The sequence below is a fragment of the Arachis hypogaea genome, chromosome 5, assembly GCF_003086295.3.
Source record: "Arachis hypogaea cultivar Tifrunner chromosome 5, arahy.Tifrunner.gnm2.J5K5, whole genome shotgun sequence".
NCBI lineage: Eukaryota > Viridiplantae > Streptophyta > Magnoliopsida > Fabales > Fabaceae > Arachis > Arachis hypogaea.
Window position 1 is genome coordinate 1,197,268 of NC_092040.1, and position 25,367 is coordinate 1,222,634.

Genomic DNA, 25,367 nt, shown 5'->3' on the forward strand with positions numbered 1-25,367 from the left:
TCAACTGCACTTGAGTTTTCACTATATTGAAGGTGAAAACTCAGGTGCAATCGACTACCGTGTATTTAATTCATTAACATGGATCATGTGATGGAAATTAAAGTCTCATCATAGCAGCAGAGGTTGTGCAGAGAGAGAAATAATGATTTCTGTACTTGCTTTGATTCCTTTTATATACAGACTATTCAGCACCCTTTTGTTTTATGCTATTATCAGATGATGAACTATAAAAATGAGAGTCAAGATTCAATGCCAGAACTTACCATTATATATATATATAGGAAACTATTATTCCGGGCGAAACACCACCACCCCAATTCACATAATAATTCTCTGTAAATCCCAGGGTGGGGGGGGAAAAGAAATAATATAAAATTACTGTATAAAAAATTCATGATCATTAATTGTGGTTATATAAATGTGGCTTCCATTATGCTATAGTTGATGCTGTTGTTGTTGAAGGTTGACTAATTTGAAGTAAGATCCATTTTTATTTTCTATAAGAGTGGAATGAGTGCCATGCTCAATTATTTTGCCATCTTGCAAAACTGAGATTTGATCAGCATTCCTTATTGTGGAGAGCCTATGTGCCACAATAACCGTTGTTCTGTTCTGCATCAACCGGTCCAAAGCTTGTTGAACCACGCGCTCGGATTCAACATCGAGCGCGCTGGTGGCTTCATCCAAGAGCAGGATTTCAGGGTTCTTTAGGACAGCTCTGGCAATGGCCACTCTTTGTCGCTGACCACCTGATAGTTGAACTCCTCGCTCCCCAACCTTGGTTGAGTATCCCTCCGGAAGGCAACTTATGAAGTTATGAGCATTGGCAAGCTTCGCTGCCTCTATTACTTCTGAATCAGAGGCTCCTTCTTTCCCATAAAGGATGTTTTCGTAAATTGATGTCGCGAAAAGCGCCGGTTCTTGCTGCACAAGCCCAATGTGTTTCCTAAGAGATTTCAAATTCAGTCTCCTTATATCTTTTCCTGCATTTCAGAATCAATTTTGTCACAATCAAGTGATACCAAGGTTACTTGTTCCTCAAGTAACATGTATGATCCTATAGTTTAGAAAACTCACCATCAATCAGCACTTTCCCAGAAGTTGGATCATAAAATCTTAGTATGAGGGAGATAACAGAGCTTTTTCCAGAACCACTTTGTCCAACCAAGGCAATACTCTTGCCTGAAGGAACAAGAAGATTGAAATCCTTGAAAATAATCACATCTGGCCTTGAAGGGTAGCTGAAATGGATTCCCTTGAGCTCAATTGTTCCTTCCACTGTCTTCAACTCTTCTCCAACATCACCTATTACGCCTGTCTTCCTATCCATCACTTCGAAAACGGACGCAACCATTTGATTCCCTTTCAAAAGGTCTGGGGCGAGCGCCAAAGTCTCCCCCATAGCCAGCGCCGTTACTATTAAAACCATAAATGACTTCATCACTGATTTAAAGCTTGCAAGCTCCTTCTCCATTAAAACAGATCCATACCTGGAAAAGATAACAAATCTCAATACCAAGATAGAAAATTAGCCTATTGACATGTTAAGGAGGAAAGTATGAAGCTGAAGCTTGTACCACAAGGCAAGGCCATAAGATGAGAAAATAAAGAACTGGGAAATGCCATAAAATATGCCAGCGATTTGGCCTCTTTGAAACGAACGTTTCGAAGGATCAACAAGCTCATTAGCATAGAGATCAAGGACCTTTTCTTCAGAACAAAATGCAGCGACCGTGCGAATATTGCTAACAGCTTCCCCAGCCAACATGTTGGCTTTTAGGTATGCTTTGCTCAAGTTGCCACCATAGCCTTTCATAAAAAGTTTCTGAAATAATCATTGAAAGATAATAAATAACAAGAGCTAGAAACAGACACAGATGTGAGATAAATTAATGTTGGAAAAAATGGAGCAAGAAGGAACCTCACTGATGTGACCACAAATGATCAAAGGATATGTGGCCAAGACAACAAGAGTTATTCTCCAATTCAACATGAAGGCAATAATGAATGAAGCAACAACCAGGGCAACATTCTGTAACAGAATTGTGGAACGATCAACAACTATGGTCCGCAACAAAGTTGCATCGGTCTCTAAACGTGATGAAAGCATAGAACTTGTGTTGCTTGTATCATCAAACCAGCCAATTTCATTCTTCAAAATAGCTGCAGCCACATAAATTGGAAAAAGTTGTTCTTCAGCTTTATAAATTACACAATCCTGAATCTGCAGCATACAACTTTGTAAAAGAATTCAACAGAAGAAGAAATTTTACTTAAGGTGCATATAAATTTTTCTGATGCGTACATGCTGTTTCAAAGGCAGAGAATTGGATAGATAGTTAGCTGATGAAACTTACCTGAAAACATCCTTTCTCTGACACGAAGGGTGAGGCGCTCTCCCATGATTCCAAAACAAAGATGCTCAATGGCATGGACAGTGATAGTTATGACTGCTCCTCCACAGAAGAGGAAAGCAATTTTCTTGACTTCATGTTTGGTGGTATCCCAATCCATATAGTATGATACAAGAGCATGTGAGATTCCAAGTGCAAAGAGTGGCATCTGTGCTCCAGCAACAAATGCACACAATGTCCCAAAAACCCCATAAACCCAGTCAGGACCAATCATAGAATATAGCCTTCTCGCTGAAACATGCTTTGGCTTGCTTGCATTTTCTTCATCACAGATCCGCCCAATAGAATCCTTATCGGATCGAAAACTACCTCCAAAGCTTGTTGTTGTCCGGGACAATTCCCTTGAGTACTTTATGCTACAATCAGAAGCAATATAAGGTATAAATTCCAATGGAAACAGAGATGCTTCTGTTAACTTGAGCTGCAAGTTACTACAAGTACCTTGATTGGCGGCCCAGGCTAGGCCCGACGGAGGGGAGGCGCTGCAGAGAACTTGCCTCTTGGAGTTGAACAAGAGATGCATACACACTAGTAGGATTGGACATTAGCTCCTCATGGTTTCCAGTTTCCACAATCTTCCCTCCTTGAACAACAGCTATCATATCTGCATTCCTAATTGTAGAAAGTCTGTGTGCTACTATCACAGTTGTCCGGCCGACCATAACGCGATCAAGAGCCTCCTGCACACTCTTCTCTGACTCAGCATCCAGAGCACTGGTTGCTTCATCCAGCAACAGAATTGATGGATTCTTCACTATGGCTCGAGATATCGCAATTCTTTGCTTCTGTCCACCTGATAGCTGTATCCCTCTCTCACCAACCTATAAAACATGCTTAATTAGTATCAGGAATTCAATAGAGCAAAAGATGAATTACATCATGCATATATATACACCTGAGTTTCTAATCTTTCAGGAAGATTGTTAATGAAAGACTGAGCATCTGAAAGCTTGACAGCGCGTTTTAATTCTTCAAGAGTGGCATCATCTTTTCCATAGAGAATGTTCTCCTTGATGCTTGTAGCAAAGAGTGCAGGTTCCTGATTAACAAGTCCAATTTGCTGCCTAAGCCATTTGAGATCAAGTTCCCTGATATCATTCCTGTCCAATAGTATCTGACCTGAAAGTGGTTCATAGAAGCGTTCGACCAACGATATAACAGTGCTCTTTCCAGAACCACTTCCTCCCACAAGGGCTACAATCTTGCCTGCAGGAATGTCAAGACAGAGGTGGTTGAAGACAGTTACATCCGGCCGAGACGGATAGCTGAAACAAACATCCTTGAATTGGATACGCCCCTCCAATTTGCTTAGCTTTCGACCTGAGCTTCTTTTGCTGATTGTGTCCCTCTCAATCATCTCAAAAATTGGATATGCTGCCGCCTTTGCCCGGATAAATGCAGAGATATCAGGTGCTGCCTGCCCAAGTGACCTGATAAACAAACAAAACTCAACCTCGTATAAACCAACTATTTTTCATATCAAAGGGAAGAAGAGGCAGGGCTTACAGGCCAGCGATGACAACATTGAGCATGGTGGTGAAAGACTCTCCACCATTGGCAATACTCTTGTGAACAACAACGCTTGTGAACCAAACAAGCAAAGCCCATGAAAGAAAAAGGACACAGTGCATTGACCCTAGTCCAAGTCCCTTTGCTAATCCTGCTTTTCTACCGTTTTTGTAAGTGTTCATTAGAGCCGTTTTGTATGATTTCACTGCCCTTTCTTCTCCTGCAAATGCTTGAACCGTTCTAACATTCCCTATGACCTCTTCTGCAATTTCACCAGCTCTCACATACGCTTTACGAACCTTTGCAATAAGGCCAATTGTGACATATGCATAGAGTCCTCCAGCAAGTGCAATCAACGGCACTATTGAAAGTGTCACAAGACTAATCTGCCACACTCTCACAAACCCAATGGTGAACCCAGCTATGAATCTGCTTATGTAGTGCATGAAGTTCCCTACCTGCAGTAAATCACGTTCATCTTCCATTATCATTCTATTTTTCACTCAAATTCCATGCATTCTTCACAATTGCCTTCCTATACTACTACTACAAAATTTACTATCAATTTTTATATATTCATAGTAAATTTTTTAGCATGCATATCATATTTTTTTGGATTATGTTACGTATACACCAAAATCAGTCACCAAAGTCGGTCATTAGTATAAAATACATGCTGGAACATAAATACACATCAAAAATAAATTAAACCACGCATATATTTATACATAAATATATATTGATAGTTGATTTTAGTATACAAATAATATTTTTTATTTTTTTTATATTGCTTAAAATGTTTCTTTTGACTCTCTCAGAACGTTGTCCTTGGTGGGGCCATGCCAACATGTCATGACCAGTGATAGCTAAATTGGATTTTACTCACAAGGGTTTAAGAAGAGCTAAATGAAAGTTATAGATAAAAGTTTTGTAAAATATATACAAAATTTTAGTTTTTTATACAACTGTTATATATTTATTAAAAGAAGAAATTTGAATTCTTTTACTTATTATAAGTCTAAAACACTTGATAGTTAAATTCGAAATATAAATTATTTGGATTAGATGAACTTTTACAATAACAATATTTGGACACAGAGAAAATAGAGAGGAAAAAACAAAAATAAATAATAAATAAATAAAAGAGAGGGGGGCAAAAAGCTTAAAGTGGTTATCATTTATTGAGATTAAATATAACTCTTTTTTTCTAATTTTTAGATTTAGTTAAAACAAAGTACGAAATAAAGGTGAAAATGATGAAAACTAACACCCAAAAAACTATAAATAGTTTTCTTCTTTTTAAAAAAATAAAATTGGGCCTGTGAATTGGTAAAAGCTAAAGATCATAAAAAGATTTGTGACATTAAGAAAGTAAGTGCTAAGATGCATGAACCAATGGAGTTATAGTTAGGCACATGGATCTATGGTCAAAACGTAAAAACCTTAAAAACAAGGCAACTCTCTATCTATCCCCCGCTATCTTCCCCAATCCGCACCGGACCCTATTAATGCCACCAAATAACCATTCAATGCCCCATTAAATCCACAGCTGTTCTACTCACTCACTAGATTTAAAGATGGTGTCAGACACAGACCACTTTCGCTTCATCTCTCTTAACAAACAACAACACAACCTTCATTTGTCAACTATACCTACTACTGTAGACTAGTAATTATTAGTAATAATCTTTCTAACCGCTTCAATTTTTATTGTTTTCTGCCTTTGCCATAAACCATTAATAATTAAAACAACTAGAATTGTACAAGATTTGGAATTGAAGAGGGTGAAAGTGAAACCGACTTAGAGAGTTAGAGTGAAGATTATTACTTATTAGTGAGTTAAAGCCTTAAAAAGGACTAATTTGTCTTTTTGCAACAACGCGTTTTAATGATTTATATATATTATTTAGTGAATTTCATTTTCACCTCCCCCAAAAAATTAAAAAAAAATTGCATAAAAGTAGTACTAATAGTAGGAATAATTTCCGAGCAAAAAGACCATTTATTAATCTTGCAATTGCTTGAAATGGAGCATGCATACCTTTTCAGATAGTGCATCTTGAACTATGATAATGTCACTTGTAATGGCAGAAATAACCTCGCCTGTGGAAGATTCAGTATCAAAGAGACTTATGTCTTGATTCAACATTGATTTTAAATAAGCCAATCTCATCTTTGCTGCTTGCCGTTCTCCGGTATGCATCCAACAAGCCACCTCTGTATTATTATTGTAAAATAATTAATTATATAGTGATCATATATTAAAACGTTAATAAATTGAGTGGGTAACAAATGATTAATTTCATACCTGTCCAAGATGAAAATAGTATTGCTATACTTAGATACACAAAATCCAACGAGTACTGCAAAATTCCAAAAAAGTTATATAATATTAAAACTTCAAGTGTAGAAAATTAAGAATTTCTTAAAACCCCAAAATACCCTTGAAATATTTTGAACTACATGAGGACATGTTGGTATATTCACATCTAATGATCTCACTGGGTGAATGCATGGAGAAAAAGAAGGTAGAAGAAGAAGAAGAAGACAAGGAAGAGAAACTAAGAAAAAGGTACCTTAGCAACTTTGTGAGAAGCTTCCTTAGGAAAAAGATAAGCCAAGCCTATGACATTGATCAACTTGCCAAAGAAGATGAAGAAAACAGGAACAGAGGCACCATGAACACACGCCCCAACAGATCCAATGGCCATTAACACAAAATCATAAGTGTCTGCAAAAGAGAACAGCTTCATAAAAGGAATCTTATGCTCCTTCTTCTTCTTATTCTCTTCTCCTCCTTTACTGTTAGAAGCATCCATGGCAGAATCAACGGAGAATGCACCCCGCTCTGACATTTTTGGCCTCAAAAGGAGAGCAAAACTAACAAGAATATGACCCTTCAAAAGGGTAATAGTATGTGGCTAATAAGAAAAAGTGATAATGATGATGATGATGATGAAGGAGTTGTAGTTGTAGCTGTATTGAAGAAGAAGAAGGACTGATAGAAGAAGAAAGATAAGGAAGGTGGTCACGTTCGTTGTTGTGATTGTGATTTGTATTGAAGGAACTAACAAGTGAGGAATAATGGAGTAGGAGGTGGTGGATGTGCCATAATATATGGTGAAAAAAAGAAGATGGAATATTTATTAGTAGCTAGAAAAGAAGATAGAGAGTAGTATATACTATGCACCTTTCAACATAATATTAAAATAATATTAATAATAATAAGCATATATTAAGAAAATTGTGGCTTCATTAACCAGATTAAGAATTGATAGTTATGAGAGATGTAAACACGGTGGCAGATACTATAGTAAAGATAGCAATGAAATTATAACTTTTATACGTGGAGTTTTTTTCACTTAAGAGGAGTTTAAGAGTAGTCTTAAATTGGACTGTCCTTCTATTTAAGCAATTCCTTATTTTGTTTGTCTTTGTTTAGTTTATTTCAATCACAAAAAAATTAAGAATTGATACTCTCAATTTTTTATTTCAGTTGATGTTGTGAGGATTGATTTTATACCATTTAATATTTTTATATATTTTTTATTTTGTTTAAAAAATATATAATGAAAAATTATACTTTATTATAATAATTGAAAATAAAAAATTAAAAAATCTATTTCTATTTTAATTTTGTGTTGTTATTATGATTTATGAGTGTGTTTATGAGAGATTATTGATTTCTCTCTTGCCAACCAAATAGATTTAAATTACTAATAAGTTAAGTGATATATCAAAATTTTAGGTAATATGTGTTATTCTAAAAATAAATATTAAGATTATCATAAATATAAATTTTTGAATTTTTTTATATATTTTGTATATATAAAAAATAATATTAATAATGTTAACATGTGATTTTAGGACACATGTTAGTTAATCTTTTAAAATAATTAGATAAGATGGATGCCAAACTTTTAACTAGACACGCCGTCATATTAAATTTTCATTTAATTTAAATTTAACTGCCTTAATTAAAATAAATTACAACTTGCAAAGCACATATATAATATGACTTGTTATATATATTAGGTCAGTTTGGATGTTGTCTATGTTCATTAGAGATATAGATATGGTGTATTTATTTGTTTAATGAAATAAAAAAAATTAAATATATAATGACAATTTGACATATAACGAGTGACAAAATACATAAATTTAGTATTTTATCAAAAAATTGAGATACTCATACATATTGTCAAAATTTATTTTTTTGTTCTAAAAATTTAAGTTGATAGAAAAAATTAATATAAATAATTATATATTTAATAATATAAATTGTTATTATAATTTTATTCTCTCAAGAATCTAAAAAATATTATTTTCAACCCTCATCACGTAGGTCACCAATAATAATAAGAGTAAAATTGGGTTTTTTTTAGTGACAAATAAATGTATTTTTATTACCTTTCTTATAATTAGTATCTTAATAACTAATAAAGTAGATGTATACATATATGTATATTTAAAATATAATAAACAAGCACAGCTTAATAATATAGATATCCCAGAAAAAAGCACACACATGAATCTACTCTCTCTTTCACTCTTTCTTTATCTCTCATTGTGCGTTAAATTACATTGAGAATGAGTTGTTGGACTTTGCTATATGCATGTAGGCTCCAATAAGTTGAATTGGGGTTTTAGTGACAACTTGGTTGCGCTGTGGCTACAACTCATGAGAGGGAAATAACTTTAGACATGGGGAAGGGGAGTAATATCGATCAAAATATGAAGGTTCCGGGGTTGTTGTGGTTCAATTTTTCTTGTTTGTGTAAAATTAGATAAGATTCCACCTTATGCTATACTATACTACTATATTTTACATCGAAAAATAAGATAAGATGTATGGTACGGATACTTGTAGCAGGAAACTTTTCCTTAACCATTAAGATGTTAGCTTTCTTAATTCCTACCCCGTATATGCCTTTAATTTATACTATATATATTGACTTTAAATTTTATCAAACATGTTTCTCAATTATGATTTTTCTCTTCTTTTTTATTTATTAACTTTCAACCATTATGTATATTAGAATTTTTTATAAAGATATAACATAAAAATTCATAGATTCTATTTCACGATTTAATATATAGATTATTTTTATTATAATATATAGAGAGTACTACTATATATAGTAGTACAAAAGTGATTGCTGTATTAGTATTTTTATTAATTTATAATTTTATTTAATTTTAAAAGTGATTACTGTATTAATATTTTTATTAAATAATAGATTTTAATATTTATTTCCTAATTTTTTACAAATTTTTTAACACGAGATATAGAATTCTATGTCAATTTAAAATAATAAAATTTGAAATTAAATATTAAAATTTTATATATTATTATAATTCTAGTAGCTTTGAAATAAATATAATTAACTTTGTTGTTAAATTGTGCTTATTAACCCATCACAATAAGAAAATTAATTTTTAATATAAAAGTGATGAGTAAATATTATCGAAAAGTAACTAATAACAAAAAAATGTTTCTCTTTTATTATTGGTTTTTTTACTTAAATAAAATAAGGAGGAACTCAAAAATACATAAATTTTCTAAATGAAATTCTAATACACGAATCTCTTATTCTTATATTTATAGAAATCGTCCTAGTCTATTAAATTTTAGGTTAATTAGTTAAACAATACATTCTAAAACGATTTATATTTAGAAATCCTTTCAATGAATATAAATCATTTTAAAGTAGTCAGCAAAAAAAATCATTTTAAAGTAGTAAATGTTCACAGATCAACATAAATCATCTCAGGATAAAAAAATAACCTTATTTTTGTCTGAAGACACACAGACAATTACTTTAATATAATCGATAGGAAAAATATGGCGCTGCTCGTTTCATTTTCATAAGATTATAAACAAATAGTAATCAGTTATACTTGTTCTTTTTTTATAAAAAATGAGAAGATTCGAACTCACAATCTCTAATTGAGTATAAAAAGATTATGTCATTTGAATTATAACTCATTGATATAAGTTGTACTTGGTTATAACAGCTTTAATTTGCAATAGCATCATTTTTTTCTTTTTTTTTAATTTAAGAAAATAAAAAACACATATTTGTGCAGTAGTGGCTCTTTTTATACCGTTCAGATTGTAAATATTTCACTTTAGTTTAAATAGAGTTTAAATTTGTGATAAATTAATCTATTAATCTATAAAAAAAATATAATGATGAATAACCAATAATTCATCTATACATTGAACATAACATTAATTGAAAACAGAACTAATTCGCTACAATACTACATCAAGAAGTGCCCCGTAAGTATATGTTACTAATAGAATTATATTTTAGAGATAAATCGGATGTTTAAAAATTTTTAGTTAAATAATTTTTAATAAATTTTAATCATTAAGTCAGTTTTTAATTCTATTTTGTTAGACAAATCAAATTTTTTGTCAAATTTTGATTAAAAAAAAATTAATCTCTATCATTATTTAATAAAAGATATAGCAATTTGTTATCTGAATGTATTAGTTATAACAAATTAGCATACTTAACTTAATTAACATTTATGATTAATAGTTAGTTATTAGTTAGTATATTCAATTAGCCTAAAATATTTATTATGTAAGTTGGTATATAAAGTAGGGTTTGTTAACTGATTCTGTTAACTTACCATTTTATCCAAATTATTTTTTTTCTCTACCAAATAAATTTTAGAATCTTCTCTCTCTACTTCCCTTTTCATTCTTTTCTATCATTCAAGCTTCACAACTCTTTTTCAGTTTTCATTTTTCACATGGTACCAAAGCACAAAGTATTGCTCTTTTTGTGGCAAAATAAAACACATTATTGATACATACTACAAGAAGTATGGCCTTTTTCCGTATTTACAGAAATGTGGAGACATCAATAACACTTTCACTGATGAAAATGATAAAATTAGTGGATTACCTTCCACTGCTGTTAAAAATGGCAAGAATTCAAGTTATAGTTTGACCAATGATCAACGGATTGCTTTAATGTCCTTCCTATAACACAGTCAACTCAATCTAATCACACTATCAATCAAATCAGTAAATCAACTGAGCCAAAAGACTTACAGATCACCAAAAGTACCCTTGTAGCTGCATCTTTATCTGTTAATAAAAAATTTCTTAGATCAGATACTTGAATAGTAGACATAGGTATTACTGATCACATTTGTTTTTCTCTAAATGTTTTTTCGGTCTTTCAAAAATATTGAACCTATTACTGTGCACATGCCTGATGGCTCCATTGCCACTATTATCATTGCTGGTACAGTGATTTTTAATACAAATTTTTACTCAGAGAATGTTCTCTACATTTCTATCTTTAAATTCAATTTTGTGTCAGTTTTACGAGTTACAAAGAGATTGAATTGTCTATTTTTGTTTTTATATACATGGTGCCAATTTTAGAATCACCATCTATTGAAAATGATTATCATAGCTAAAAGCAGCACTAGTTTATATGTACTGGATCACTCAAATGATCACACTGTAGCTCATTGTATTGCATAACATTCATTATAAACACTACATTACACATCCAAAAATACTGTCTTGTCTATACAATAGTCACAACTGTAGCACAGCAGACCAGGGCACTTGAATAATTCAGTTTTGTAGACACTGCAAAAAGATTTTTCTTTTATTAAATGTAACAATAATGATGTAGTTTGTGAACCTTGTCATTTTGTAAAACAGAAGAAAATTCCTTTTCTTATTAGTAGTTCAGTAGCTGACTTGCCTTTCGATTTAATACATGTTGATATTTGGGGCTCTCTATCAATTGTATTATCTACCTCTGGTTTTAAGTACTTTCTTACTATCGTTGATGACAATAGCTGTTTTACTTGGATTAAGTTAATGAAAAATAAATTTGAGGTTTTATTAATTCGGCCCAACTTCATCAAAATGGTTGAAACTCAATTTTCAAAAACCATCAAGTGTGTCAGATTAGATAATGGTCCAGAATTCAATTTGCATAATCTCTTTACTTTTAAAGGAATTTTACAGCAAAAGTCATGTGTAAAAACCTCTCAGCAAAATGGAATAGCTGAGAAAAAGCACCAATACATTCTTATGGTGACTAGGACTCTACTTTTTCAATCAAATGTTTCAAAATTTTTTTTGGGATTTAGCAGTGGTAGACGCTGTGCATCTCATCAATAGAATTTCTAGTCCCATTTTACCCCCTTTTCAAAAATTGCATGGCAAATTATCTGATTTAAAACACATCAAAATTTTTTGTTGTCTTGTTTTTGCATCCACTTTAATTTAAAATAGGAAGAAGTTAGATTCACGAGCTAAAAGATGTTATTTTCTAGGATATAAAATAAAGGGTTGGCATTGTCACCAATTAGATATAAACACTGCATTCCTTCATGGTGAGTTGAAAGAAACAGTGTATATGAAGCTTCCCTAAGATTACCGCTTTTCTTTCCCGATTTGGTTTGCAAACTTGACAAGTTCCTCTATGGACTCAAGCAAGCTAGTAGGCAATGAAACCTTAAACTTTGCTCTATTCTCCGTGTTCACAGTTACCAACAGTCAAAGAATGATTATTCTTTGTTCACAAACACAAATCCGAGTCCTCCTTTACTGTGATCCTCGCTTATGTTGATGATCTCATCCTGGCTGAAAATGATCTCGTTGAAATTCAATCCATCAAGACCATCCTTGATTACCAATTCAAGATTAAAGACTTGGAAAATTTGAAATATTTTCTTGGCTTTGAAGTTGCAAGAACTGCCAAAGGAATTGCTCTTTATTAAAGGAAGTATACTCTAGATCTCTTGGATGAGTGTGGCCTATTGGGCATAAGACCAGCAAGTACGCCAATGAAGTATAGTCTCAAGCTTTCTAAGAGCTCAGAAACGCCACTCTCTGACGTCTCACAATACTATAGATTGATTGGTAGATTAGTATATCTTACTAACACGCGTCCAGATATCAATTTCGCAGTGGGTAAACTTAGTGAATTTCTCAACAAACTATCTAATATTCACCTTCAAGAAGCATATCATGTCCTTCATTATATCAAAACAGCTTCGGTCTCGGGCCTATTCTTTACAGCAGATTCTGAGCTTCGCGTTTCTGGTTTTGCTGACTCAGATTGGGAACAATGCCCTGACACGCGATTCTCCATTACTGGTTTTTGTTTTTTCTTAGGCTTTTCACTCATTTTATGGACAAGTAAGAAGCAATCTACTAATTTTAGGTCATCTTCTGAGGCCGAATATAAGTCACTAGCTATGGCCACCTGTGAAGCTCAATGGCTCAGCTATTTGTTGAAGGAGCTCCGCATCAATCACAAACTCCCAATTTTTCTGTACTGTGATAGTCAATCAATCAGGTATATTGCAGTTAATCCTGTATTTCACGAATGTACCAAGCACATAGAAATCGACTGTCACATTATTCCAGACAAATTTCGTAGTGGCCTGCTTCATCTCCTACCAATCATCACTACAGATCAAGTGACGGATCTGTTCACCAAACCTCTATCCCATGCTCTTTTTGATTTTTATGTGTCCAAGCTTGGCATGTTTGATTTTCATCAACCAAACACTGCCAGATTGAGGGGGCATGTTACCTGAATATATTAGTTATAACATATTGGCATATTTAGCTTAGTTAGCATTTATGATTAATAGTTAGTTACTAGTTAATGTATTCAATTAGCCTAAGATATTTATCATGTAAGTTAGTATATAAAGTAGAGTTTGTTAACTGATTTTGTTAGCTTGCCATTTTATCCAAATTATTTTTTCTCTACCAAACAGATTTTAGAATCTTCTCTCTCTACTTTTTTTTCTATTCTTCTCTATCATTCAAGCTTCATAACCCTTTTCCAACTTCCGTTTTTCATACAATTTTTTAAATTTGTAGATAATTTTATCTTAAAAAAACGAATACGATATAAGAATTGACTTGTTTAACAAAATAAAAATTTGATAATTGATTTTATAATTAAAGTTTATTAAAGACTAAAATATTCAATTTAAAATTTGTTAGAAATTGACTTGGCGTATTACTTTATATTTATGGGAAAAATTAGAAACTGAGCTTATGAAGGAAGGAAGCGGGTGCAGCAACAAACATAAAACAGAGTTTAGCTTTGATATGAATGAGTATAAATTCTATTATTGTATTTATCTTCTGCAGTGCGTATTTATATACAGATGAGCCTAAGAGAAGAAGAGATTACAAGCCTTCTAGCGAGCTACTAGAATTAAAAGCTAAACCAGTAAAAAAAAAAAAAAAGCTAAGCTAACATTTTTTACTAATACACTAATATATCAAGACTCTGTTACATCAGTACTATATGGTTTTTCTGTAGATAATAACTACTAATAAGTTATAACTTAATTAAAATTTTAAAAAAATTTAATATAGAGAACTAATTAAAAATATTTAAATTTTAAAATTTTATTTAAAATATTTGTAAAATTAAAAAAATTAAAAAATTAATTAAACTTTTTTCATATTATATTTTAAATATAATGTATGTGGTCATTATTTATTATTTTTAGTTTTCAGTTCAGTTATTTTGTATTATCGATGTCTGTACGTAATACAAAATTACTATCTACAAAAACTAGTGCTAGCTTTTTGTTAAAAGAAATAAATAAATAAGATTTTAGCTATTATTCTTCCCTAATAATCATAAGAAGAATATATATGAGTTTCAAGAGAAAAAAATAAAAAAGAAATGTAGAGTTCATAAACAAAAAAAAAGTAACAATAGAAATAGGGATTTTTCTGTTTTCTACATATATGAAATTTGAAAAGTATGCTAATAATTAAGAGAAATATTTGAGAATTAGTAATTTTTAATATGTTTGGTTATTATTTGGTTAGTCAGTACAAATATCCAAACAAGAATAATATTGGCGTATTGCCATCATAAGATGCCACGTGCTATATACTAAAATGTTCAATAAAGTCTGGCTACTTGAATTTTTTATCCTTAAAAAAAAATATATATAAAAAAAAAGACTAAAAGCACACATGAAAGTAATTGTTTTGAAAACTTGCACGCTTAAACTAGAAAAGTATTTGAGAACTACCTCTAAATATTAAAAAACAATAGGGACATAAACACAAAAGTAGATGTTTTTACATCTTGTTTGAAAATTTATTTTTAATCACTAATAATGAACCAATGATATGTCTCAAACATGAATATAATGGAATAGAATAACAATTTTTATTTGCTGTTGGAATATGCAAGAAATTATCCAGATGAGATTCATATTTTTATTCATGTCTTTCTTATTCAATAAATTTTTACAAGAATGTTATGTGTCCCAGTTAAATTAAATCATTATTAGGAAAACGATACATATCCGATACACGTCCTCTTTTAAATCTGTTTGTGCATGTAGGGGAAAATTGCCATTTAGAGTTTAACTGAAATTCTTGTAATTCACCACATAATATACCATATTGCATGAAAATGGAGAAATCATATGGAAAGTAAAGAGTGTTCACACCGTCAATTCAGGTACGCGGTGACGTACGTATACGGTATACCATACACACATACATACACACACATGCCAGCTAAACTTTGTTTATTCAATTTATTTATCTTTCTTCAATACTGATATTTATGTGTTTGTAGAAAAACCACCTGAATCGTTATTATTCTTTTCCTTTTCTTTCATCATGTGCTTTTCTTATTAATTATTGGATAACATTTATGAATTCAATTATAAAATTATTTTTTTCGTTCCAGATAATATTAGTCACATTTTTAAAGTATTTGTTTTTTTTTTCAATTTTAATATCTAAATTCTAAACTATAAAATTTAAATAATAAATTTTAAATTTTAAACATTCTAAAAATTAGTTAATACTGACAAATTAAAAATTAGTTATACTTATTCAACATTTATTTAATTATGTTATTTATTTTTTATAAAAAGTACAATGTTTTATTGGCTGATACATACTTAGCTGGAAAATTTTCAAGTTTACTAGAATATTGATTGCTTCCCCCCAACTATTTTACCAGCAATTTTTTGCTTTATTATTAATTGATTTACTTTAATTTGTTACAAGCTCCATGCAATCCTTGTGATGGAGGGATCATTAGTGCATCACCTTCAACCTGCACTGAACCATTAGATATTTATGAAGTATTAATTTGTTGGACAAATAAAATGCTATTTTAAGACAAAATCTATATTATATTAGTTTATATCTTATCCTGGAAAATAGTACTCTATTAAGTACTTAGTAGAACACAATCTAATTAACGTTCTATAAATTTTTAATAATATCTTCAAACCACGTACTATATATATATAGTTAAGCATCACATCAATCAGTTACGCTGAAATTATTTCAGCGCCCGATTATTATTTATTATTTCTCTTAGCCAAGTACATACACCCTGATCTTAATCACAAATTAAAATTACTAATAAAAGCATTATATAAGTTATGTCAAAATTTTTGAATTTCTTAATTTTAAGATTATTTATATTAAATTATTAAAAAAATAAACAATAAAAATGTATTTTTACTTATAAGTATAACTAAAAAATTTTAATTTTTTATTTAGATTCAATTTCTTATCATCATATTAATTTATTGTTCTTAATTTTAATGAGTGTTTTTTTTATTATTTCTCAACCAAAATAGGTTAAACTTTTCTTAGAGTTGACAGCAACTTTTTTATGAATAAAAGTTACAAGATTATTTTTTATATGTTAGAGGCTAAAATTTAGTTATTGGTTCTTATTAAATTTTGAAGACTCAAATCAAATAAAATAAAATGCTATTAATTAATTTTATTCTTATTAAGATTCAGATCAATAAATAATATTGATTAATTTGATTATTATTTAAACAAATAATAAGAGCACCTTATATGTAAATCAAAGTTTATATATCGCACACAAAATACATTATTAAAAAAATAATATTACTTAGAATTTTTTTATTAATAATAGATTTATTATTATAATTATTTTTTAGTGAGAATATATAAAGAATACATGATATATAAAGTGTAATAACTCAACAAATATCTTTTAAAAAAATTTCATTTTTTTTAATAATGAGAAGAACTTATTTTTCTTCCTCTCTCACTCTCTTCTAGTTCATCAAATCATCAATATCACAGCTTGAATAATTGTCTGCGATACAAACACCATTTGGACAAATCCACCCGACACTCAAGGCATAAAATTACGGACATCAGGGCTCTCGATCATGTCACTCGCAGTCTGCTATAATGCATCTACGATGCCACTCCAATACATTTGTCCAAATGGTGTTTGCATCGCAGACTATTGTTCATGCATTACCTAGATTAATTTTTATCAGGCTTATTATTGTAATTATTTGTTATTGAGAGTACACAAAGAGTACATAGTATATAAAGTGTAATAACTCAACAAATATTTTCTAAGAGAATTTTCCATTCTCTTCAACAATGAGAAGAACTTGTTTTTTCACTCTCTTAATCCCTTCTGGTTTCATCAACATCACAGCTTGAACAGTTTAGGGCATGATATTTTCTTCATTGTGCGGCGAGCGTGGAAAGTAACCAAGCTGTGAATCAAATTAAAAAAAAGTTGTGAATTGAGATCCAATCCAATTTTGCCATTTTGTTTTTATCCCTAATTTTTCTTTCGACATTTTCTTTCCCCATTCTTACCTCCTTCTTCAAACTCTATTGGATGAGTTTGATAAGAGGCTATTTCGCAAGATTCTTTCTTGGTGAACATAACTGTTCCGATCAACGAGTTGGAAGGAAGAAGATCTGAATCCTTATTACTGTGTGATTCATTGATTTTTCAAAATGGCAAACATGGCAAACAGATTCTCCTATTGTAGAGGTCGTAGAGCTACATTGACATAGTCTCATTGTAACAAGCAATGCCACACAGAAGATGTATGCTATAAGAAGCATGGTACTCCTCCCATTTCTATCAACGGCAGCAACATAATACCACCATCAATCACATGATCAGAGGGGCATGATGATATGCTCAGTGACAAACAATTCCGGTTCAATTGTCTCAAAGAGAACACTGGAATATCAAGATCTCGGTTCACTCCAGAGCAAAGATTTGCCTTGTTAGAGTTGATCAAAAACAAGAGTGTGCAGCAACAACCTCATAATGCAAATCAAATTTTGACTAATTCCATTCAAACTTTTACTCTAGGTAAAACCATTACATTACATTTTAATGCGAGAATTATAAGTATTATCACTCCAAAATCTGCACCATGGATCATTGACTCCGGAACAACAGATCATGTGACTTTTGACTTAAAAGATTTTGCAAGCTTTCAAAATATTGCTCCAATCAATGATATTGCCAAATGGGACCAAAACTGTTAGCACTATCATTGGCACAATCACATTCTATAAAAAAAATTTTCTCAAAAATATTTTATACATTCCTTCTTTTGATTTTAAATTGATCTCTGTGTCAAAATTAACCTCAAACTTACATTGTCAACTGTTGATCAATGATAAATGTTGTGAGATACAAGATTGATTCACATCAAAGATGATTAGCATTGCTGAGTGTATAGGAGGGTTATATACAATGAGTAGAGAACCAGAATTCTTTCACTTTTCCCATCTTCCAACAAAACAAGTTTCATTTGCAGCAACTACGACTACTATTCATCCCACCACACCTTCACACAGTGAGCACAACAACATTTGGCATCTTAGATTAGGACACATACCCTTGCATAAATTGATTTTTCTGAAGAAGTATTATCCTTTTATAGATTGTATTACTTCAAAACTTCCTTGTGATTCATGTCATTTTGCAAAACAAAAGAAACTATCTTTTAATCTTAGTACAACTAAAATAAAAAATTTTTTTGACTTAATTCATATGGATATCTGGGTCCTATTTCTGTCCCTTCTAATGAAGAATATATGTATTTTTTGACTATGGTGGATGGCAAAAGCATATTCACTTGGATTTTTTTTATGAAAACCAAATCTAAAGCATTACAATTGGTTGTTGATTTTGTAAATTTTGTCAGGTACAATTTGAAAAACAAGTTAAGTGTATAAGGACTGATAATGGACCAGAGTTCACTCTAAAATTCTTTTTTGCATCAACTGAAAATTTACACTAAACTTCTTGTGTAGAAACATCATAGCAAAATGGGATTGTGGAGAGAAAACACCAGCACATTTTAGGTGTTATTAGAGCACTGCTATTTCAATCAGGAATTCCACATTGTTTTTGGTAATACGCAGTTGCTCACGCCATTCACCTAATTAATAGGCTGCCCAGCACTAACTTGGATAATGTTAGTCCTTACAAGCTTTTGTATGGTAACTTACATGACCTTTCATATTTAAGAGTATTTGGTTTTCTTGCATACGTCTCCACATTAATAAATTTAAGAACAAAATTAGACCCAAGAGTCAGAAAAACAGCTTTTTTTGGTTTTAAATTAGGAACAAAGGATTTTCGACTTATTGATTTAAAATCAAACGAAATTTTCATATCCAAAAATGTAACTTTTTATGAAACACATTTTCCATTTTTACATTCCACTAGCACTGACATTTCTGTGGTACCCACTCGTACTCCACAATGCATTGATCTTTTTCAATATAATACACCATCCACACATCCTTTGCAATCACTCACACATACCACACTCACATATTCAAATGAACATTTTTCAAACTCAATGCACTCACCAATTTTCTCAGACACCATTGTACCCATTACCACACCACACACTAATAATTCACCTGCATCACAATACTCTGACATCACACATGACTATATTACTAGAAAATCTGAAAGAGTCAAGAAACCGCTTGCTTATTTGAAGGACTATCATTGTATGACAATCCGTACAGCTCACTCTAGCAACTTTGCCAACTCTAACTCTTTATATCATATCCTACAACACTTGTCATATGATAAACTAACTCCAAAATATAAGTCACTTTCTCTAGTCATCACCTCAAATCTAGAACCTAGCACTTATGAGGAAGCGGCTGCACATAAATGTTGGAGAAAGGAAATACAAGATGAATTGACAGCTCTAGATCAGAACAGAACTTGGTGTCTCACTGAACTCCTAATAGACAAGAAGGCTATGGGTTGCAAATAGGTTTTTCGGGTAAAATTTAATCCCGATGACACCATAGAGAGGCACAAAGTGAGGCTAGTTGTAAAAGGATTTACTCAAGTGCAAGGAGTATATTGTGGTAATACCTTTAGTCTAGTTATCAAAATGACTATCCTACGAGTAATGTTAGCATTAGAAGCGGTAAAGAAATGGATTTTGAAACAGCTGGACATTAACACTGCCTTCCTTTATTGAGATTTGGACAAGGAAGTTTATATAAAGATACCACCCGGTTTGGCGGTATCACAACCAGGTTTGGTTTGTAAATTGTAAAAGTCTCTATATGGGCTTAAGCAAGCAAGCAGGCAATGGAACATTAAGCTCATTCAGACTCTTGTGGATGCTGGTTATAAACAGTTTTTTTATGATCATTCACTCTTCATCAAGAAACAATCTGAAATAGCTTCACTGTCATTCTAGTATATGTTGATGACTTGGTTTTAACCGGGAATGGCATTTGCGAAATCAATTCCATCAAGCAAAATTTGGATGACAAATTCAAAATAAAGGATTTTGGTGATCTCAAATACTTCTTGGGAATGGAAGTAGCACACTCTAACTCTGGAATTCATATTTATCAACGGAAGTACACCATGAACCTTCTCAGGGATTTTGGTTATCTAGATTGCAAGCCCCTCTCTCTATCCCCTTGATTATAATAAGAAACTCTCAAAGGAATTAAGTACCATTTTAACAGACAACACTGTTTGAAGACAGCTCATCGGCCGACTCCTTTACCTCACAAACACTAGATCCGATATCTCTTATGCTGTGGGATGTTTGAGCCAATTTTTGGACTGTGCAACCACTTCTCACCTACAGGCTGCTTTTCACGTACTCCGATATTTAAAAGGCCGACCTGTAACTGGTCTCTTCTTCTCCTCTACTTCTAATCTGTATCTTAGGCTGTGTCGATACCGGTCGCTCCGTTTCCGGTTATTGCTTCATGTTTGGGAACTCTCGCATTAGTTGGAAGAGTAAGAAGTAAACCACAATTGCCAAGTCCTCTGTAGAACTGAATATAGGTCTCTTGCTATTGCCATTTGTGGAGCTAGTTAGTTATCTTTCTTAATGGATTTCATTGGTATGCCGCTTCAAACGTCTATCACTCCATTCACATTGCCAATAATTCCATCTTTCATGAAAGAACCAAACACATTGGAGTGGACTGATACATTATTCGTGAAAAGCTGGTCTCATTCATCTTATGCCAGTTCGTTCCAAGGATCAACTTGCTGATTTTCTTACCAAATCTCTGCCATCGGGTCCTTTTCTTACTAATGTTTTCAAGCTAGCATTGTTAGATTTACACAATTCTAACTTGCAGGAGGGTGTTATCTAGATTATTTTTTTTATCAATAATAAGTTTACCATTGTAATTATTTTTTAGTGGGAGTACATAAAGAATACATAGTATATAAAGTGTAATAACTCAACAAATATTTTTAAGAGAATTTTTCATTTTCTTCAACAATGAGAAGAATTTATTTTTCTCCCTCTTTTAATTTCTTTTGATTCATCAAACTATTAACATCACAGTTTGAACAGTTTAGACATAAAATTTTCTTTAAATAAAATTTTCTAAAACTATCTATCTAAAATAACCAAAGAACTTATTAATATTCATAAAATTATAGTACTATATTGTAGCAAATAGATTATATATGAATATATCATAGTAAATTAAACTCTCTTGAAGTCCTTAATGTGGGGCTAAAATCATGATCATATGGAATTGAATGTTTGGTTATTCAAAGACTGACAAGACTCGTTTTGAAGAATAATATTGATGTCCTTAGCGCTCTTACTTATATGTATTTGTATATATATATTGGAAAGTTTGGGAAAATATGATAATATTATAAAGTACTGAGAAGTAATGAATTATGAATCTGTATGAAAACAGTTGAGACGATTGGAAAATTGGGCAAGCAATAGTGGTTGGGAAGCTTTAATAGCGGAGAGGCAACAAGAAATTGATGCTAATTAAATGCAGATGGAAACTGATTGAGACGAAATTTTAACTAAAACAATTATAAACTTACTACTAGCTACTATTCATTATCTATTATTGTGTGTAACTCAGTTTGATTGTTTCAGTCATCAGTTGTGTAGGTTTGAATTCTGCTTATATATCCAGTAACTCATTGCTTAACAATAAATTTTTAAATAAAATTTTAATTTACGATAAATTAATTTTGGACCAATCAAATTGAAAGATACCGTAAAAATAAAAAAAATTATCTACTATTGTGTGTAATAATATACATGCATATATAACAATACAATCTAATCATCTGTCAATAGCATTTATTGCTGTTTAGGACTTTAGGTACAAATTAAGGTCTCTCGATCATGTTCTAGCAAAAATGATTTTTTATTTGAGGAGAAAAAAACGAAACATATAAAATGGTGATGTTGAATAATGTATTCCTGGTTCGGGAAGTGAATGAGAACTATATATTATTTTCTTTGTTTTTTATTTTATTTTATTTAAATTCAACAACAGATGGAGGCAATAGGCATGGAGAATCTATATTCATGAAATATATATAGTTCACGTATTACTTGTGGGACAAGAGATCACAGACTACTCATACGTTGTTTTGTTTTCTCTATTGTCTTCTTTATTTGGGGACAAAAAAGTAGCAAGCCCCATGTATTCTATTGAAGATGAAAATGAAAATGAGATGATATAACTATTTGCTTTGTGTTTTTATTATTATTTTTAATATTTTTATTTTTAGAATTTTTGTAAAAAAAGGAAAGTAACAACAGAATTATACTTTTTTTTTTTCGTTTTCTTTATTTATTTTTATAAAATTCTAAAACAAATATTAAATATAAAAATATAAAATAAAAATGTAAACTCAAACGTGTTCTTAGATTAGACTCACGATTATTTCATTTTGTTAAGTGGTATATATGCCGCGTCTCTATCTAACTCTAAAGGAAACAAAAATATCTTGTTATATACTAAACCTAATTAATGTAAATTATGAACTAATATATAATATCAATCTACAAGCTATATTTATTAGAATTGAAATTAAGAGTATCTAACTCAAATTCAAAAATTAATTTTTAAAATAAAGAATATCTCATCTTATAAAGTTATTGCATTCAGTAAATAATTATTATAAACTTTCATATCATATTAACATTAAAAATGAATAGACCTAGCCAATAAACTATAACTCAAATTGTATAATCTCTTAATACTCATTAGGTCGTGAGTTCGAGTCTCCCTATCTTTACTAAAAAAAATAAAAAATAAAAAAAATTAATTTTTAAAATAAAAAAATTATATTTATAATAATATTAATTCTAAAAATTATATATAAAAATTCATCTAACTACAAGTTAGTTAACCCACACCCACCACATCTTGTTCAGTGAATCTCTATCTCGTAGAAATAGAAGATATCCATGTCAAAACTAAGAAATAAGAAAGCATAATGGTTAAGTAGTGCTAAGAAAAAGAGAAGCAGTGGCTCCCATACTCGCCATTAATTGTCCTGCGAGAATTTTCCTTGCAGAGAATGTATGCAGTAGCATCATCATCCTTCCTTGCGGTTCAGATCATAATTATAACCGAATAAATTCAATATATATAAATGGTATCTTTTTTTTTCATTATTCCTAATCGAAATTATTGGTGTGGTCATTGTGTGCCACACCATCATTTGATCGCATATAAGTCAAAGACTAGAGAATAGCGACAGATAAAAGTCATGTCCAATCCAAATATCCAACACCGAAACCTATTAAGTAATGATCCATACACTGTATTGTGTCAATTGACTCAACCGTCATGAATTTATGAATGTTAAGTGGGTCACATATTTAGGTTAATAATTTCATTTTGGTGAACTTATACAAACCATACTCTTCATACTTGTCTCATCTTTGTTTAAAAATCTTATTAATACTTATAATTAGGGCCGGAAGTGAGTCGAACTAGATAAGCTCGCCTCATCAAAATTGAGCTTGGCTCACGACTCGACTCATTAACAATCGAGCCTATTTTTTAAGCTCAAACTCGGCTCACCAAAAGCTCACGAGCTGGCTCAAATAATAGAAACATAAATACAAAATCTATAATTTTATATCAATAAATTATAACTTATATATTTTAAAAAATATTTAAAAAGAACAATTTTATATATTGTTTATCTGTCAATAAATATAATTTTTTTATTTATGTCTTACATCAAAATTATATGTAATAAATATATATAAAATTTTAAATAATTAAGATCATTAATATATATAATTATATATTACTATTTCATATGTATATATATAATATTAAAAATATAGACTAAATACATATAAGATATATGTATTAATATATAATCGAGCCAGCTCACGAGCTAATGAGTTGAGCTTATCCAAGCTCAAGCTCAGCTCATTTAATTTATGAGCTCGATTTCAGGCTCAAGCTTGACTCATCAGCTCACGAGCTTAGCTTATCGAGCTATTAACGAGTCGAGCTCGAGCTGGTTCATGAGCTGCCTTGACTCACTTCCAACCCTACTTATAATAGACTATAATAGGGGGAGCGTGAGATCTTATGGCAATTTTTTAGGTTGTATTTGGAAAAAAGATAGTAATAATTGAGAGACTAATATTGGTAGACGAAAATTAAAAGACAAATTAATTAAGTTTTTGTATTGTATTTAGTATAAAATATATTTGATTGGATTATATTTTTGTACTATATTTAATTTAAGATAAATATAGATATTAAGAGTAGGTTTAAAATTTTAAAAGTAAAATAAAAGTATTTTAAAAAAATATTATTAAAATTTTGTTTTCTTCTCAAAAAATTTTAATTTTTAGTATTTCTACTTTTTAAAAGTACAAAAGATACTAAATTTTAGAATTTTAAGACTAAAATTTCAAATCTTGAAATTGACATTTTAATTTTAGTCTCTAATCACTGAATATAATATTAAATTTCAATCTTCTAGTTTCAGTTCCAGTCTACTTAACTTATATACTAGAATTTGTGAAACCTAGTTAGACACCATTAAACTGATTAATGAAAACCAACACATAAAAATTAAGGGTTTTTGATGACCCTTTTTCATTGAATAAGCATTGGCACATGATAATGACGAAGGGGAACTTTAATGGCAGGGGAACTTTAATGGCTGCCAGCATAGATAAACAATTAAAGAGTTATATGATGATTGATGACTACCGACGCCTTGAACCGTAGAGAGTTGAGTTGAGCAACATGAGAAACCCGTCTCCATAGCCATGTGAATTGAAATGACTAAGAGCTACAATAATACCCTA

The 25,367-nt window shown here is 30.9% G+C and overlaps 1 protein-coding gene across 1 annotated transcript; it reads right to left on the bottom strand.

The window, feature by feature from the left end:
- Positions 1–245: 245 nt before the first annotated feature.
- Positions 246–7,123, bottom strand: LOC112800034 (ABC transporter B family member 2-like). The gene is made up of 11 exons (XM_025842070.3): positions 6,500–7,123; positions 6,232–6,286; positions 5,965–6,140; positions 3,921–4,381; positions 3,310–3,844; positions 2,856–3,235; positions 2,358–2,770; positions 1,922–2,163; positions 1,578–1,825; positions 1,078–1,490; positions 246–983 (listed from the first exon to the last, which is right to left on the bottom strand). Exons 1-11 carry the CDS (start codon positions 6,776–6,778, stop codon positions 436–438), a joined length of 3,750 nt encoding a protein of 1,249 aa, XP_025697855.1. The 5' UTR covers positions 6,779–7,123; the 3' UTR covers positions 246–435.
- Between the last annotated feature and the right edge of the window lie 18,244 nt (positions 7,124–25,367).

Coding starts and splice junctions, on each gene's coding strand:
- LOC112800034 (XM_025842070.3), bottom strand. CDS start 6,778: ATGTCAGAGCGGGGTGCATTCTCCGTTGATTCTGCCATGGATGCTTCT. Junction 3,845..3,920: donor AATGTTGTCATCGCTGGCCT/GTAAGCCCTGCC, acceptor TTTGTTTATCAG/GTCACTTGGGCAGGCAGCAC. Junction 2,164..2,357: donor CAGAGAAAGGATGTTTTCAG/GTAAGTTTCATC, acceptor ATGTGGCTGCAG/CTATTTTGAAGAATGAAATT.